This window comes from Podarcis muralis, chromosome 11 (genome assembly GCF_964188315.1).
Source record: "Podarcis muralis chromosome 11, rPodMur119.hap1.1, whole genome shotgun sequence".
NCBI classification, from domain to species: Eukaryota; Metazoa; Chordata; class Lepidosauria; order Squamata; family Lacertidae; genus Podarcis; species Podarcis muralis.
This window is the reverse complement of record NC_135665.1, coordinates 24387370-24404973: the sequence shown is the minus strand read 5'-3', so window position 1 is coordinate 24404973 and position 17604 is coordinate 24387370. Positions and strand designations below refer to the sequence as shown.

General features: G+C 42.7%; 1 protein-coding gene across 1 annotated transcript in view; it reads right to left on the bottom strand.

The window, feature by feature from the left end:
* Positions 1 to 17604, bottom strand: part of EPB41L4A (erythrocyte membrane protein band 4.1 like 4A) — a 103849-nt gene that overhangs the window by 7805 nt on the left and 78440 nt on the right. Inside the window, exons 14-18 of the mRNA XM_028749264.2 lie at positions 12404 to 12482; positions 9995 to 10078; positions 7621 to 7734; positions 7106 to 7183; positions 4544 to 4663 (exon numbers count right to left, since the gene is read on the bottom strand). Coding sequence (XP_028605097.2) covers positions 4544 to 4663; positions 7106 to 7183; positions 7621 to 7734; positions 9995 to 10078; positions 12404 to 12482 — 475 coding nt within the window. The remainder of the gene's footprint in view (positions 1 to 4543; positions 4664 to 7105; positions 7184 to 7620; positions 7735 to 9994; positions 10079 to 12403; positions 12483 to 17604) is intronic.

Sequence of the window (17604 nt, the reverse complement as noted above, 5' to 3'; positions counted from 1 at the left end):
CACTGGGGGGGGGGTGAACTTCAGCTTTTGATTATTCTAAGAAGGTTCATCACATTCATCTGCACTCAGTGGCTTAAATGCAATGATGATGATCATCATTATAGAATAAGTCATTGTTCACTTCACTAAATAAGCCTACATGTGGCTCTGCAATGTAGCCCATGCCTCCTTCATAATAAATGGGCTGTTTAGTTCTGCTACTTTTACAGTGAAACCATATTGAGAAATCTGTATTTGGACACAGTGATGATACTGCATGCATGCTATAAGCCCCACCTTCCCTTTCAAACCACCCTTATGTGAATGAAAAGAACAAATGGTTAAGTTTGTGCTTATGCTTTAGGAAAACTGGGCTTTGCTGCATGTTAGCATGCTGCCAGCGGCAATAATACGCATAGACACATGGTGCGGATGTAGGAGAACAGAGGCAAGGTTTTACTCAAAATGTCTTGCATAGTATTGCATTGTATTGCCATTAAGCCTCCACTGAAAAACAGAATGTAGCTGCTCTCCAGTTCCTAATGACCTGTTCTTAGCAAGGGATGAGGAACCTATTGCTGGACTGCAACTCCCATCATTCTTGATTAGTGGCCATGCTTGCTAGGGTTGATGGGAGCTGAGTCAAGTCCAACAACTTCTGGAAGGTGGCAGGTTCTCCATCCCCACCAAGACAGCTGTTGCAAAGGGAGCAAGCAACAGATGACTGGGACCAGGATCTAATTCCAGCCACATAGCTAGTACAGCAGCACCAATCAGCATGCTTGCATACATCACTACTTTCTCCTTTAATGTGTACAGGTAAAGGTACACATGTCGTGTCTGACTCTAGGGTTGTGCGCCCATCTCACTTAAGAGGCCGGGGGCCAGCGCTGTCCGGAGACACTTCCGGGTCACGTGGCCAGTGTGACAAAGCTGCATCTGGCGAGCCAGCACCAGCGCAGCGCACGGAAACGCCGTTTACCTTCCCGCCAGTAAGCGGTCCCTATTTATCCATTTGCACCCAGGGGTGCTTTCGAACTGCTAGGTTGGCAGGTGCTGGGACCGAAAGACGGGAGCGCACCCCACCGCGGGGATTCGAACCGCCAACCTTTCGATCGGCAAGTCCTAGGCACTGAGGCTTTTACCCACAGCGCCACCCCCGTCCCAATAATGGGTACAGGGAGTAGCTCAAATGAACAGTAGGCTTGCTTAGGGAGTATTCGGGCACTCAAATACATTTGTGCATAAACCTAAAACCCTAGATGGCCTGAACTGGCACAAAACTAGTACACTATACTCATAATTGTGATTTTTTGGGGCTGGTTGACTTTGCTCGACTTGCAATGCCCTTTTAGCTTCAGTAACAGCTGAAGAATCCCACTAGGATCAGAGCTGATATGAGGGAGCTTCCCTCAAACCCCAAAGCAGCCCTGCACAACTTATGACTCAAAATTCCAAAGTGCACAATGCTTGTACAGCAAACCATCAGTGGCTCAGTGAACTTCACAGTTTTCTGCCTGCCCAGGACTATAAAGTCATGAGCGAAATACTCAACTACATGGCTGGTGGTCTGTATTCAGCATGGGGAGCTGAAAGTTGTGCAAGCCTGCGGTTCTAAAAGAAATCTGTGGTGCACTGGAATTTAATCAGGAGAGAGGTATGCGTGTGGCTTTTTGTTTTTTTATTTTCATTTTATTTATTTTTTAAAAGAAACTTTAACCAGCTCCTATATGCTGGTTGTGTCTGTATTACCTTTTTTTTTTTTTTTGCTTGCATTTTCACCTTTATTAATAATTCAACAAGAATTTATGATTTGCAACCAGGCAACGTTTTGTGCTTTTAACTATGGATTTTTTTTTACAGCTATTCTTAATTCTAAAAAGCCCTTTGGCAACACAGATGTTTAGCTTGAACTCTTAGAAACGATCCCCACAGCACTAGAACATTGAGCTTTTTATGTTCGCTGTTGTCGTAAAAAAGAAACTTCTTTTCACCTTTCTTACCCCGTCCCCAGACAAAACACAACACACGCATCCCAAACACAAACCCACACACCCACACCAGATCAGTAATATCCCTTATTAAGCCAATTAAAATCAGATGACCAGGTATATTCAAGCATTTATAAAGTTAACCCTGACTCTCTTAAAATGCATCTAAAAACTTAAGTTTAAATGACGCTAAAGACAGCTTTCATTGTCAGAGTGATAGCAGGTGTCTGTTTCAAATGTATTTCGTGTAGCAGGGCAAGAGAAACTACAGGAAACATTTTCATTTTGGTCACTGCTGTACCAAAACAGGCATGAAGCTATGCTGGTTGGCTGTTGTGGGTGGGGCTTGAGGGGGCCTTTGACACATTTACCCCCCACATCCATCACTAACTAAGTCTACAAGAGGCTGCTGGTCTCCAGCCCTTAAGAGTCTGCAAGCGTAGCACAGAGGGTGCACTTTTACTGCTAAGTGTGTGGTTTTCCAGATCAAGTCCAATGGGCATTAATCTAAGTGTCACACAATCACTTTCTATGGCATAACTCCACAAACCTGGATGGGATTAGTTTAGGCGGGGTTTCCCAAACTTGGGCCTCTAGCTGGGGGTTTTTGGGAACTACAACTCCCATCATCCCTAGCTAGCAGGGCCAGTGGTCAGGGATGATGGGAATTGCAGTCCACAAACAGCTTGGAAACCCAAGTTTGGGAAACCCTGGTTTAGAGCATGGGTGGAGGAATCATTGGCCTTCCAGCTGATGTTGAGACTTCGTCTCCAAGTAGCAGGGATGATGAGACCTATAGTTCATCAACATCTGGAAGACCAGAGGCTTCTGACTTACATTGGTGAAACTGTTCATTAGCAGAGCAGATGCTCTCCATGTCTAAAGTCCCAGATTCAGTCCCTGGCATCTCCAATTAAAAAGGATTCAGGACAGAAAATACCCCTGCAAGAAGCCATGGACAGCAGCTTTCTTACTCCCTATATAGTCTTTTCATTCATTGTACCACTTTGTAATGCTTTTTCCTACTGCATTACATTTTTTTCAGTCAAAGAAAAAGCCTGGAAAACTAGTCAGTTATCAGGCTGTCAAATTATAAACTCATTTATAATATTCAAATTGACCACAAGAGGGAGCCTGTGCCGTCTCGTTTAAGTAACAAGTTCAGCCAACAAAATTAAGTGGAAAGTTAAATCAAAAACAAAAAAAACCTTCCTGCGGAACAGCAGTTCTGAGGCAGAGCAGGTTTTTCTCAAAATGTACAAGACTTGGTATACTTAATTATTCTGAAAATCTGAAGCACTCTAGTCTTGCAATACAAAGGGATGTCCCCCACTTTGGCTTATGCTCTCTCTCAATACAAATGAGATGATTTGCAAATGCCGTTTAAATTATGCCTGCATGTGCATTGAGTTAAGGAAGCATTTCTGTGCCATCGTCAAGATGCCAATACATACTTTTAACACAGTTATTGATCTGATTCTCACAGTTTCCTCCCAGAAGTATTTCATTAGTAGAAAGGGCTGTCTTGTAGGAAATTGACATAAAGCCATGTGCTGCAGTTCTTAAACAACTACTATAGTCATGGATATAAACTATAAGTCATGCAAACTATTTTTGGAAATGTATCTAAAGTAGGCAGGGCAATTGGGGGGGGGGTCTTTCTGAGCCAGAATTCAACAACCCCCTAAGGTCATTTTTTCCACCCACGACCCTGGAACTGTTCAGCATATTTTTTTCAAACTCCTATCAGTCTTGTTTCATTTTTTCCCATAGAGCCAATATCTAAGATTCACAAAGCGTGTTTATCTAATCACACTTACATGGCAAACATGAATCGGATAGGAAAAATACACAAGAACTCTCTCCACATTTTTAAATATGCCAGTTTTTAAAAATCAGTGTACAATTTGGAATGGGTAATCTGTACATTCAGCAAACTGTGTAGTAATTGTTAAAAATTCAGCATGAAAATGATGCTTAAAAAGTGGCAGGTTTTGTAGATAATAGGAGTCTAGGACATTTTTGAGATTTCCAAAATAACACACTCTGATTCTTTTTCAAAGAGTGCCATGTATTACAACATAAAAATAAGTAATCTATAAACCTTTGGAATGGGTTAAAGTAAGTGAGAAACTAAGCAACTGAAGTCTGGTTGCTTCCCCAGGAAAATAAAAAGTGGAACACTGACTGATTTTAGCCTCTGTCTTGTGACTCATTTCATTTTGGCCGGAATTGTACCTGCAATAAGAGTTAATAGGTCTAACACATTTAGTCTGAACTGATTGTATTAAGCAGCTGACAGTATTTAAATTCATTTCCACTATAGATCTCTCTTTCTCCGCTCTGCAGACTCTATGCTAGATTTTGAAACTGCCATTTGTAGTTAGGCAGGAACTGCATGAATGAACGTAAAACACATACGTATCTGTATGTATACATTTCTCTCACTTGGAGGATAGATAATAAAATATGTAGCTTTCATGTATGCAAAAGTAGAGAGCTGTAAAAACCTTGTTAGAAGTCATTGTTTTAGATGTATTATAACAATACAATAACAAGCGGGATTAACATACGATCGAGATCTGTGCCTGGATCGCCGGTGATTGGGATCAGATTGGTTTTTCTCTTTTTGTCGCCTCTGCACTGCTTCCCACTGGGGACCTGAATCAACCATGTCATTCTCCTGCCGTACCCTGAGGAAAGAGTGAATATCTGATGGATCAGCGTTTTAGTGATTTTTCACCACTTTCTGAGAAAGTACATTCAGCTTCAACTTTGTGAAAATGTTTTTCATGCATGCAGGTGAGAGAAAGAACATTATGAGGCATAATCCAGTCCAGGTTGTAACTCCCATTGATTTCAGTGGGAGATATTACATGCATAACAACATTAAAAAAATCTGCCTTAGAGCTGGTCAGACTATTTATCTAGTATGCTATTTTCTACTCTGACTGGTAGTTCCCAGTGCCCCAGAAATAAGGTAACAGACAAGACCTACATTGATTTGATTCCTCTGTCATATATGTATACATGTGTACACACAATCATATTCATGCTGTTTAACTTGCCGTTATCACCAAAGTTAAAGTTAATGCAAGCATTTCAGCTTGCCAGACATAACAATCCCTTCTCTCTTCCTGTTCTGAGGGTTCTGAAATTTGGGGGGAGGCACAAAAGAGACCGGGGAAGCCTTGTGCTAATGGAAGTTGTTGCATGGACTTCTACTAGTGGGGCTCATTAAATATTGCCTGTCACAATTTTCTGTACAACTAAAAGCATATTTTTAATAAAGCAGCTTTTGTGAAAAGCCCTATGCTCTTGCCTCGTGGGATGACAAGGTTGCTAGACTGGCACCTTGCTCATAAGCAGCTCAGCCTGTAATGGATGGGCTGGATCTGGGTACAGGTAGTGTCAGGCCCATGCACGGGGTGGGGTGCAGCTGGGTACACTTGCCCTAGGCCTCAGAGGGCTCAGCTGGCTGGAGGGCCTCATCAGGGGCCTGCCGGGCTTACGCTGTCATGCTGTCAGGAGCTGGAGTCAGGCATAGGTCAGCAATAAAACAATAAAGCACCCAATGTCCATGAAGTTAACTATTTATTCAAAGAAACTAAAACGGGGCAGGTCTAATGATCACAGCAACTCTTCCCAGTAGATCTTGCCCCAATGAAGCAGTTGCAAGGACTGAAGGTTCCACCTTCCCACTGCTCTCTAAGGCTCCTCTCCTGGTTCCTTCTCCAGCAGTCTTAGGCTCCTTTGTCTTGTCTCTCGTTGCTCCTCCCTCTTCATTCCTCTTTGTGTTCAAGGAGTCCATGGGGGAGGAGCGGTGGTCGCAGCAGGAGGGGGAAAACTTCAGCAGCCTTCCTCCACTCTGTCTCTTGGCTACCCTCCTCTCAGGCCTCTGCTTCAGCCTCGGAGTCTGAACTGCTCTCTGCCCCAGCCTCTTCCTGCTCATTAAACCCTGTTGCCTCTCCAGCTTCTGACACCTTCTCCTCCCAGTCTGCCCTCTCTTCTCCTTCCGATCACTTATCATCATCCCACCACCAATCCCCTTGGGGTTTCCCAGCTGGTGTCTCCCACCAGTCCTCTGCATCCAGCCAGTTCATGAACTGTATTCTAACAAGACTCCTGACCCGGGCATCAGACAAGCTCTGCACAGGCCTGGGTGGTGCTGATGAGAGGCTGAAAGCTTTCAGACTCCTCCTGATGGCTTATGAACCTAAAGGAAGCCACTATGGAAAGGGAATAAAGGCCAAGACTGCCTCTTGAGAGAGGACAAAGGAGAATGGGAGGCTGGGTTAGCCACTGTTCCCCTATGCTGAGCAAGCCGCCTCTGGTCTACCCGGAAGACAGGAAAGGATGTGAGGCCGGTGCTGTCCAATGCTCTGAGGGGTTTAGGACCTAGAAACTGTGACACCCCAATATTCCATGTTTATTTGTGAAATATTAAAGTACTGAAAGGACAGGAGTAAGAAATCCAGTTTTCACTAACAGTGACAAGGGGAAAAACCTCCTTCTACAAATTGATTAGCAAGGCAAAAACGATCCATATAGATTCATATTTAAACAAAGTGTGCCCTAAGTTAGACCAGTGGTTTTCAACCCGTGTGCCATGGCACCATGGAGTGCCTTGAATGGTGGTCAGGGGTGCCATGGGCAACACTGGCCTCTGCCCCTCTTTCCTTCCCTCCCTCCTCTGATGCCCTCTCACATCTCTGCCTCCCAAAGGCTTGCACATCTGTTTGTTGCAGCAGCCCTGGCTACCAGCTCCACAGGCGAATGGTGCCTCTGGGGCTGGCCAGGGGGTGCTTCCCAGGGCCCTGTGGGGCAGTGGGAGGAGGCATCTCTCTTTGGGGCGGGGAGGGCAGCCCAGAGACCAGGGCAGCAGCAGTGTTGGCTAGAGGACTCCCAAGGAGAGGGGAGAGGAGACTGAGGGAACACTCCCCAAGGGAGGGTATTTGAAAGGGGATGAGGAGCTGCTGCCTCTATAGGCAAGGGGTAACATAAATGGGCTCCTGAGCCCCACAGGGGTTACTGCAGAAAGAATGTAGTTGGTCAAGGGAGCTGTGGAAACAAAATAGTTGAAAACCACTAAGTTATACAATTTGTTTCGAGTGCTGGCACCATTTCTTATTCACCTATGTCTCTTCTTCCGATGTTCTCTGTTTGAATTTTCTGATTCACTACCACTGCTGGTATTGCAACGGGACCGTGATCTAGAAAAGAGGCAGGCAGAACAATGCTCAGAAAACAATTAAACTTGTCTCATATTATTAAATTACAACAGAAAACAATGGGAACATTTTGCTACGGAATAATAGACAAATTCTCACTGTTGCATCAGTCCTGCTATGATAAATGTTATGTTGTCCCAGTCCCACTATCCCTTTGCTGATGCACAAGGAGCTGAATCAACAGGCTTGGGAGAAGCCAGAGCTTTACAGAAGTACAACAACAAAATACTGGAATGGGGAAACCAAAAATAGCTCAATGGCTATTGAGCATGCTCAGTAGCTGTGGAATGTTCACTGCTCATTGGAAAAGATAAATGGAGTAGAATGCCCTGCTGGTTGGCAAGAACCCTGAATGTCAGCACCTCCTGCTAGGAAGAGAGGGTGCAATGGAACATTTTATTGAAGACTCAAACTCTCACCTTCGTCTAAGCGGCACTCCAGGCTCATTTTCACTCCCTCCTGAAGGATGTCTTCGTCGTGAATTAGGGAATTTTGGAGATCTGTTGCGGTCACTGGGAGAATTATAAAGCCCACTAGGGTCAAAGAAGAGTGAAAGTCAACAGATGAACCCCCTTGATTTTCACAGCAAGTATTGCAAGGACAGACTCTCATTTATTTATATTATTACTTTGATAGTGAAGGCAAATGTTGGCATTTTCTACATTTATGCATATGTCATTTTAACAGGTACATAGGTAAGATTTGGCCAAGCTAAGATGAAATATATTATGGCCTTTTCGGAATAAATTAAATATATTATTCTGAACTCTGCAAGTAAAGAACAATTGTATAGAAATGAATGTTTACGAGACACTAAACGTATTTCTACTGATGCAATTGATTGAATTAGTCATAAAGCAGAACTGGGGGGGGGGGGCATTATTCATTCACAGGAGGATTTTTGCACACACACAAAAAGTATTCAACTATACCATTTCCTTATAATATTAGTGAAAATAAGACCTGCACTGCCCGCTGAAGTCAAAAGATGTAAAGAACCCAGTTAGGAACAGAATTACGACCTTATTATCTGCATATATAATCTTCTCCACAAATATCGTTCATTAATATTCATTAAGAAATTCCTAATGCCCCATAATTCCTAATGATATTAATGAATCACCAAGTATTCACAGTTCATTTACATGAAAAATATGCAAGTGGGGACATGACATAACACTTGGATCACCTAGAGTTATTTTTTTCTGGCGTCACCCTAATGGCTTCAAGTATGTGTGCTGAAGTTTTGCCTCTCTCAGTCAATAATGCAAAAACGTACATTTACTGGGCTTTATATTTTGAGCAACTGAAATGTCTTTGCGTAATACAATCTGTAGATCTTTCTACATACATAAATACTTGTTTACATCAATATGTACCCTGTATATGAAATGAATCGTGTCACATATTTTCACCAGGAAAATATCCGAGGCACTCCTATTTTAAAAAGAGCTAAACATGGTGGGAATGAGCAAAGGGATGGGTCTGCACCGTCACCATCACCCACTGTGAACAGCATGTTCCTACACATATTTGTGTTCAACCCTTACGTAATATGGAAGCGCACATGGGTACACCTAAAGCATTTTTGCACCCACACCTGCACCCACAAAGCATTAGCAAAGAAGCCTCCTTCTCTGCCCTCTCCATACAGCTACCCAGAGGTGGTAGAGGGAATGGAACAGAGATAAGGAAACACTACACCAGTGTGGTGTAGTGGTTAAGAGCAGTAGACTCGTAATCTGGTGAACTGGGTTCGCTTCCCCGCTCCTCCACATGCTGCTGCTGGGTGACCTTGGGCTAGTCACACTTCTCTGAAGTCTCTCAGCCCCACTCACCTCACAGAGTGTTGTGGGGGAGGAAGGGAAAAGGAGATTGTTAGCCGCTTTGAGACTCCTTAGGGTAGTGATAAAACAGGATATCAAATCCAAACTCTTCTTTATCCTTCCCCACCAACAAACATACACCTATCCCCGGGAACTCCACAGAGGTACATGGGAATCCATTTCCCTATGCCAACCCCGCCCTCTTCTTTCTCCTCTCCACCCCCCCCCCTTCTTGTTACAATCCCTGGTGCTTTTTGGTCTCAACTCTCCACCTACAGGGATAGCAGTGTCAAAGGAAAAGGAAGAAGAACTGCTGGCAGCTGCCCTTAAGGTGGAGATTAAGTTGAATGTGGGCAAGCACACTCCAACCTCTCATTTATCAGTACTAAGCAGGCAATCCATTCTTCAGGAAATCAGCCCTGAGTACTCACTGGAAGGACAGATCATGAAGCTGAGGCTCCAATACTTTGGCCACCTCATGAGAAGAGAAGACTCCCTGGAAAAGACCCTGATGTTGGGAAAGACTGAGGGCACAAGGAGAAGGCGGATGACAGAGGACGAGATGGTTGGACAGGGTTCTCGAAGCAACTAACATGAGTTTGACCAAACTGCGGGAGGCAGTGGAAGACAGGAGTGCCTGGCGTGCTCTGGTCCATGGAGTCACGAAGAGTCGGACACAACTAAATGACTAAACAACAACAGCAGGCAATGCCTAGGACTAGGAATTGGTTTCACACCCACACAGATTTCGGATGGAAGGACAGGGCACCTCTACCATCGGCAGAAGCTTCTCCTGCTTACCCAACGGTCTTGTTTTTGTCCTATTGTCAGCACAACCTGAATCTGTGAATGTGTTTGGCTGTCAAAAGCGGTACACTCACAGGTTTTTAAAATGTATATACTTTGCTTAGCAAAGATAGATAGATCATATCCTCTTTCCGAGGCATCATACTACTGTACTGCTTACCTCTGTGGGCAGTTTTCTTCCCATGGTGCACTGGTTTTGCTTCTTTGGGTTTCTGGGCTGCTTTCGTTTCTTAATTTTTTGAAACTAATAAAGTATAGAAAAATAAACCCCTTAAGAGGATCAAATCATAGAAATGAAGGAATACAAAGGTGTGTTAAAACTTTCTAAAATTTCTTTCTACAGGTTTTGCTAAAAAGTGGGCATGCACACGAAAGTTTATACCCAGAACAAACTTAGTTGGTCTCTAAGGTGCTACAGGAAAATTTCTTTATATATAGGTTTCAAATTTGATTATCTAAAGGACCAACTTCCTCTGTATAATCCTGCCCCCAAACTGAGAAGTTTCACAGAGTCTTTTGTGTGGCAGTCTCCCTTGCTCAGGGACTTCCTTCCCTGAGAGATCCAGATGGGGGCCGGTAAACACTTTCATTTTTAATCAGGATTTTGAGCCTGCCTAGATATTTTGGCTGCTGCGAGCTATGATGTCCACCTTGTTCATACAGTTGCTCTATATATTATTTTAAAATAAAAGAAAGGCAAATTATAATTCCCACTGTGTCTTGCTGCTACTAAACTGAATTTGGTAAAAAGCCTGTCTGTTTTTATGAAGATTCTTTTGATATGCATAAGGAAACTGTGTATCTGCGTGTGTGTACGTGTACACGTCCAATATGGCTTTAAAGCAGAGTGAACTAATCCAGGATGTTGAATTGTTTGCATTAGATTTCTAAGCTATTTGTCATTTGTAGCAGACACACATTTCACAGCAGTAATGCTAAATCGCAGCAGCTCTCTGGATATGAGGATTATCTCCTGCCGAACACTTAAGAAGGGGATGAACTGGTTCAGATTTTTCAGAGAAGGCTTGGGATGTGAATTTCATGTGTGATCTCTGCTCCTTAATTTATAGTGTACAGTGGTACCTCGGGTTACACACGCTTCAGGTTACACACTCTGCTAACCCAGAAATAGTGCTTCAGGTTAAGAACTTTGCTTCAGGATAAGAACAGAAATCGGGCTCCGGCGGCGTGGCGGCAGCAGGAGGCCCCATTAGCTAAAGTGGTGCTTCAGGTTAAGAACAGTTTCAGGTTAAGAACGGACCTCTGGAACAAATTAAGTACTTAACCCGAGGTACCACTGTGTACAGATAGATAATTGGTTCTCTTTTCGGCAATGAACAAGAGGTTAAGCTTTGATCATTGGGCTTACAAATTTAACTTGGGAAAGATTTCTAATGTGTTTTGTGAGAGTGATTATCAGACCTGGAACCAGGTTAGACTCTCTTAACCAAATTAGCTGAAAATGATAGACAAGGGCTCCTGAAGTCATTGTCTCAACAGCAAAGCTCCAATACATTTTTTGCTTTTTTCACCCACCAAGGCAGGACTACTGAAGGAGTTGCAGTCTGAATCCCTGAGGCGCCACTTAGGCAGCATTACAGGCCTCATTAGTTGATTCAGTACTTGGTGTGGTGACCTAGGGAATGATCTGGCCCTACCATTAGGCAGATGGAGAAAGCTGTCTCAGGTAGCAGATTTTTTAGGTATCATTCAGTAGCAATAAATTGTTAGTTATTTCAATTTACTACAATTATTATTGTATGCTTAGAGGTGGGGAGCAGAGTCTAAGCTTTCCGTCCAGAAGTAAAAAGGCCCAGACAGAATGACCTCTGGCTTCCCATCATTCCACACAGCTGCTGCTGTTTTGTAACCTGACATACAGATAACATTAAGGTGTGGCTTGGCCTCACAGGCCAAATTAGGGCCCCTGTTGGACCTAATCATGTCTGCAGGTTTCCTGCTGCTGAATCAGAGCTTCCATATAAGGAAAATGACCCTTCGCAACAGCAGCAATTGGTGATATCACCAAATACTACTGCTGTAAAGAGTCATTTGCATGCACAAGTTCTAATGGTGTTCAGCTGCTATTTAACCCTTTGCTTTCGATCCATGTCTATATATGCCACAAAAGCTTATACAGTGATAAAATGTGTTAGTCTTTAAAGTGTTGCAAGATTCTTTGTTGTTTTATGTGAAATTCCGTGGTTGTGTTTATAAAGTCAGGCATGGCTACTTAATTATAACGCACCATTAAAATGCAAGCCTTTTAAAATAAACTCTCATTTATTCTTGCATCAAAATGCAAATATACAGTTTACAGAAGTAGACTCTATATATTTATATAGAGTCTATATCTATATACTAATTATTTGCTAATGAGCATTGAATAAGTCCTTCACTAATGCAGGGCTGGGACATAGATTTTCCAAATCCAAGAAGGCTAATAGCCTGGAACCAACCTCTGGTTCTTTCTGCCTTTACAAACTTATCAGCATTTAAAATACCTTGCTTCAAACTTTCTGATTCACTTTATGGCAAAATAAAGTAATAATAATTATAATATCACTACCTTTTTATTGGTGAGGGTGCAATAATTTTTGTAGTTCCTTCATTTTCTCCAGTTAAAGTGTGATTTGTACAATGCGATCCTGAAAGATAGAAAAAAATGTATTTTTACTAAATGATTTTAGTGGTTCTCTTGGACTTTGCAGCACACTATGCACCTAGACTTTTGTTGGAGTACATCTTTAGTTTTTGAGATGATTGTGTCTGCAGGGAGGGTGGGAAAGCGGACTGAGAACTATGAGGGGAAAGTAGATATTATGAAAATTTCTAACTTTACTTTTAGTGACTGTCTGAAGAAGTGTGCATGCACACAAAAGCTCATACCAATAACAAACTTAGTTGGTCTCTATGGTGCTACTGGAAGGATTTTTAAAATTCTGTTTTATCTTTGCTGAAGCAGCAGTGTAAGAAACACCAATTAGATTCCGTCCATAAGGCACATTTCACCACACTTGGACTGTGGCTGAAGAAAATGTGCTGGAGGCATATTGTGCCTTTACCAGAGTTCGACAGTTTGCCAATACTATATTGAAAATACCAATGACAATGTTCTCATGGGAGTTTTTAACAAAATGAATGCACTATCATCAGTTTGCAAATAGCTCTGTAAAAACACAATTTTCAGAATCTGTCATATATTGGATCAGAAAGAGGTCCACTCAATCTAAGTAGCAATCATAATAAACTGAATGTCTGTTTTATACAAAAGCAAAGCTTTTCCAGTCGGACAGACAGGGCATTATTTTTATAATTAATAAGCTGGTGCCAGAAAACAGAAGTGCCAAATGGTGATTATTTTGTTAGGCATAATGCTAAACACAAACTAACAAATGCATGGATCAGAGTTTTTATACTCTAGTTTTTAATTCCTTCTTCATTTTATTTTTATAGTGCTAGACTGTTCCATCTTGGTGGAATTCTGAAGTAGTGCTGAAGTTCCAATTCTTGATCATAATAGATACATTACTGAGCAATGAGTAAGCTTTGGTTGCCTGTAAACATTAACCACTGTGGTCAAAGAACGACAATTTATTGACACTAACATAGACCTTCCCAACATTAATGCAAAGCATATTGGAAATCATGCTAGTTTTGTTAGTGGGATGTTAAGAAGGGATAATACCCCACTATAGAACATGTAACCTATATTTAGGATGTCCAAATCTTCAAATAAGCTTACTGGATCGAGTTGTTAGATGCATGTTTGAGCATTTCATTATACACCAGATAAAATACTGTGTTATAAAAGCCTACTGTCATATGGCCTAATAAAATAAGTATATACTAAACAAAAAAATATAAAAGATATCAGAGGCATTACACGGCAATATCTGAAAATCTAAAAGATGTAATCTTATAACTAGTTTAACATATGCCCATACAATTTTTTAGGCAAATCACATAATCCAACACTGTGCACATGAAGCCCTTAAAAATAATTAAAGCCCCACCAGTCAGCTAGCTGGCAGGGGGCTGGTTGTGGCATAGCCTGAAGCCAGACCCCTGCTTCTCCCCCAAATGGTGTAGCAACAGATTAGTAACATTTTTGAAAGTGTTTCATGCACAGAGACCCAGCTGTTGAACAGGAGAGGGAGACTGCACATGCAGTGCGTATCTGAATACATGATTCCCTATGTAGATGCATATATTGAAATTTCTATGCCAATTATCATTCTAGCAGTACAATGAAAAACAACCCGCAGCAATCTAACCGTGGCAATAGCAGCAGTAAAGAAGATTGCAATAATTCAGTCCTGAGATTACCAGTGCATGGAGCTCTGCAACCAAGTTATCCCTGTCCAAACAGGGCCACAGTTGGCTTACCTGCTGAAGCTGGCAGAAGGCAGTGTTGGACAGCAAGGCCACCACACCTCATGTGACAGAAGTGGCTCCACTAGGGCTCTCAAACTACAGACCTGTTCTTAGGGAGCATGACCCCCATCTAGAGAAGGCTGCATACAACTCAGCCAGGAGCCTTAGAAATAAGAGGCTTGATTCACAGGCAACCAACCAGTTGTGGACTTTAATATATTGGGTTCTTGTTATCGTTAGTCAACATGCTACTGCTCCTTAATGTAAAAAACCAAGCAGAATTCTGGGGGAAGAGAGGGAAGCTTAGACTTATGGGAGAGTTGAGTCCTCTTTTACGCCTCTGTTAAACAGAAGGAAAAGTTCTGTCAGGAAATTAATTTGTTCACATCTTCCTTGACTGGAGTGTAACACATCCACCTCCATTTGTGAGGTGTATGTTCACACATGTGGATTTTATCTGGTTGTTTTTTCGCACCATCATTTTGGTATGCGACCGTCAGGTCAGTCAACCATATCAGGCTTTTTCATGAGTGCTGCAATGGAACGCCTTTACAAACACAATATTCCAGTAATTTTCTCATCAGAACATTGAAAATCCATATTTAGCACTTGGAGGTAATCCATAAAACTAGAATAATTGATAAATTTGGTCCATTTAAACAAAAAGAAAAATTGAATTTCTCTAGAACTGTGATTCTATTCTCTAAATCTAATGTAACAGGTTAGTTTAGCCATTGTTATATAATCCCATGTACATTCTTTAATTGTTGGACTTTAATAATTTGTATATTGCCAGTAACAAGCAGCAGGAAAAGATTTAAGAGGGCACTATTTACTTTCAACAATTAAAAAATAAGGAATCCCTTAGAGGACAAACTACACCTTTTGAAAAGGTCTCTTTTATACAGGTATTAAAGGTGCAGAAGCCTTGACTTCTTTTATACCTGGTCAGTCTACCACCGCTAAAGGAAAACATTACAAATGTGTGTATAGTCCGTTAGAAAGCAGTTAACATTGCTTCTTTAATAATATGACTTGTAGCATTTCTCATTGAATATATTGAAACTTTACCTTGTCCCTGACACACACGATCTGCAAAGTGGATCAAAAGCAGGCAGCTTTCTTTAATAATTCAAATTATCAGTGAAATATTATATTTATTCTATTCATTATTCACTTAGTTAAAGTTGTGCTTGCGAAAATACCCACGGAAAAAGACAGGAAGTGTAATGCTGCTTGAACTGTAAGCAGAAGCGAATAAAGAAACAGCATAGCTGATAGCTCAATAACGTCAATGTTACGCTGCCCTATATTATCCCAAAATAACAAGCTGTTTCCAGAGGAAGCTGATCTCTTGTTTAAACCAGAAAATGTGTGATAATCTGTAAGGAAAGGAGTGTCTTCCTGATACAAATACACACCGCAAATCGCTTCTAATTTCAGAGAAGCAGAACTACAGTCTCTCCCTAGGTTACATCCAAACCTGGAGGGTGGAATAATGTTACTGCTGGAAGCACTAACTTCTGCTAGACATCAAAGAGACCATAAATAATGTGGAATATTCCTGGACCATGCAGCTGCCCAGCTCTTCTGAACTCCTTGCTTTAATAAGGTGTTTTTTGAGAAATCCCATGAGCAGAACTTGTCAAGATTTCATATCCAGCTTTCCCCGCCCATTATTTTTAAAATTCACTGTGGTATTTCTCTACTCTTTATATAACTATTTAAATAAACATGTGTGGAAGTTATTAGCATTTAAACTAGATGCTTTATTTTCAGTGGGGTTTTCAAAAGCACTCAGTACCAGCTGAATTCTCCTCCCATCAACTGCGAAGCTGGAATCTCCTGCTTCAGTTAACTTAGGAGCCAAACTCCATATGAATGTTGGTCACATGTTTAATGAATGTGCTTAACTTAGCTGCTTCTGGTTTAGAGAAAAAGCAGCTGCAGGGGCCAGATTCAGATCAGGGACCTATCTGGGGAGGTCAAGGGACACATGGAGCAGGAAGGAGAAAGTGAAGCCTCAGCCTTGGATTCAAGCATGGCTCCCTCCCCGCCGCAGCCCAACATGAACCACCAGCAAAAACAGCAGCAGAAGCCCAGGAAGCAGCAGCTGAGTGAGCCCAATGACATGGAGATGGAAGCTTCCCCATTTCCACACTTTCCAGCTCCTCGGCCCACCCCTACATCTCATCCACCCCACCAGCTGATGCCTTCCACTCATTCCTTCCATGGTCAGCAGCTGGACGCAGAGACCAAGATGCAGCTCTGAGTGACCAGCTGTGAATTCATCCAGGCTGCCAAGATCCTGCTGAGGATCTCCCTCAGCATCTTTATTACGGCCTGTCCTTCCTGCCTGGTGGACTCAACGAGCCGCCCTACTCGCTCCCCTCAGCAGCCAACTTTTCCTCCACCACCATGTTGGCCAAGGTGTGGCTGAAGAAGCTGGAACAGCAGCTGGTGGGCAGGACGCCGTGTGGGTCCTGAGTGTGGCGGAGGCGCTGCTGGACCTCCTGGTTGGCCTCTTCAGATAGTGCAGACGTGTCACGCTGCTCTGGAGGAACAGGCTCATCTTGGACTTCCTCAAGCGGGAATGGACTTTCTGATTACCAAGAGTGACATGGGTGAGTTCCTCATCAACAGTGCCTGAGAAGGCTACCCAGAGTGAACATCCACCTTACTGGAGGTAGGCCTGAGAACTCCACCATGGCTCACAATCTGAGGACCCCAACCACTGCAGCACCTGACTGTGCTGGCTTAATAACAAGCATTATGTGTATTTTAATGAACTGAATAGAGTGAAATGTTTTGAGTCATGGGACTGTAAGGTAAAGGTAAAGGTACCCCTGCCCGTACGGGCCAGTCTTGACAGCTCTAGGGTTGTGCGCCCATCTCACTCAAGAGGCCGGGGGCCAGCGCTGTCCGGAGACACTTCTGGGTCACGTGGCCAGCGTGACATCGCTGCTCTGGCGAGCCAGAGCCGCACACAGAAACGCCGTTTACCTTCCCGATAGTAAGCGGTCCCTATTTATCTACTTGCACCCGGGGGTGCTTTCGAACTGCTAGGTTGGCAGGCGCTGGGACCGAACAACGGGAGCGCACCCCGCCGCGGGGATTCGAACCGCCGACCTTTCGATTGGCAAGCCCTAGGCGCTGAGGCTTTTACCCACAGCGCCACCCGCGTCCCTCATGGGACTGTAGAGTGTGTGTATTAACATAATCATGCTCAGCTTAATTCTTTGTTAATGTCTTTAATATTTAATGCTATTTTGTTAATGTCTTTAATATTGTTTTGTTAATCTGAAAAGGATATTTAACCTGATCTTTCTTAAAAAAAACAAAATCTTTTTGCTTCGAATAATGGGGATCAAAGTCCCAAAAAAGCTAACTGAT